The 1,254-nt window shown below is 34.2% G+C and overlaps 1 protein-coding gene across 1 annotated transcript in view; it reads left to right on the top strand.

The window, feature by feature from the left end:
- The window catches only part of LOC119591651, a 4,181-nt gene extending 3,028 nt beyond the window's left edge, over positions 1 to 1,153 (top strand). Inside the window, 3 exon segments of the mRNA XM_037940405.1 lie at positions 99 to 298; positions 457 to 678; positions 957 to 1,153. Coding sequence (XP_037796333.1) covers positions 99 to 298; positions 457 to 678; positions 957 to 1,106 — 572 coding nt within the window. The 3' untranslated portion in view covers positions 1,107 to 1,153.
- The last annotated feature ends 101 nt before the right edge of the window (positions 1,154 to 1,254 follow it).

The following is a 1,254-nucleotide window of genomic DNA, read 5'->3' on the forward strand; positions in this document are numbered from 1 at the left end:
CTATTTTTTTCTTTGAATATGTATTGAATAGAGTAGATGTATACTATGACAATAGATATTGTGAACTTTTTTTTTAACAAAATTATAATCTACTTGTCAATAGCGGGATGGATTCTACATTGAATGTGGAGCATTGGATGGAGAACTTCGTTCAAACACTTTATTTTTTGAGCGTGAAAGAAACTGGAAGGGACTCCTCATAGAAGCAGACCCCAAGAATTTTAAGCAGATGTTATTGAAACATAGAAAAGCATATATGTCTCCAGCTTGTCTTGCTCCCACTCCTTATCCAACTGCTGTAAGTATTTTTGTGATAAATCCCTATCATTTTATAACATGCCAATTGGCCAAGGACATTTGAAAGGTATCTTAAGTTCCCTTGTATTTTCAAGTGTATTGATATATTATCCATTACTTACAAATTTTTCTCTGTTCTCATCCTTTTGTATCTTGTAGGTGTTGTTTGAGCAGCAGGAAAACCAGGGACACATTGTAGGGAAGCAAGACAACCCCTCAGGTGGGTCAGAGGTTGGAGGAGTGTTAGAAGTGCAGTGTTTTCCCCTTTACTCTTACTTATTGGCCCTCAATGTTACCACGGTTGATTACTTCAGCTTGGATGTAGAGGGAGCAGAGTTCAGTGTTCTGAAGACCATACCATGGGAAAAAGTTGATATAAAGGTAAGCTTATGGGGTTTATGCATTTATATTAGATTGCATATTTTTCCCTTTTGTAAATATTTGCTTGTACTTGCATTTGTGACAGAAATATATTGAAGACTGATTTATCACTTTTGGAATAGAAAAGTGATAAATAGAAGCAATTCATCATATGTTTTGGTGAGAATAGTGATCTTGTAAAATCATCTTCATGGATATAATTATTCCATAACAATGTGTACTTACATACCAATTGCTTTGCTTGATTACTGATTAGTTTTGTACTTATCTCTTTTCAGACACTTTCAGTGGAATTTATACATGACCATGAAGGAAAGGAGGCTATTCAAACATACATGTTAAGCAAGGGTTATTATGTTCACTCAGAAGTTACTCATTACAATTGGTTAGCCAATGATTTTATTTTTGTAAAAAATGAAGTTCAGTAATCACCTTTCTGCATCAGTTGTCCTTGTGGTTTATAGGTTCTTGAACAAAGCTTGAATTGTGGAAGAATTCAAGAGTTTTAGCATTCTTGTTCCCTTTCGTTTATACAATAGTCATTTCTCTTTTATATGAGGAAATTAAGAGTCTGCC

This window comes from Penaeus monodon, chromosome 29 (genome assembly GCF_015228065.2).
Source record: "Penaeus monodon isolate SGIC_2016 chromosome 29, NSTDA_Pmon_1, whole genome shotgun sequence".
In the NCBI taxonomy this organism is placed as follows: Eukaryota; Metazoa; Arthropoda; class Malacostraca; order Decapoda; family Penaeidae; genus Penaeus; species Penaeus monodon.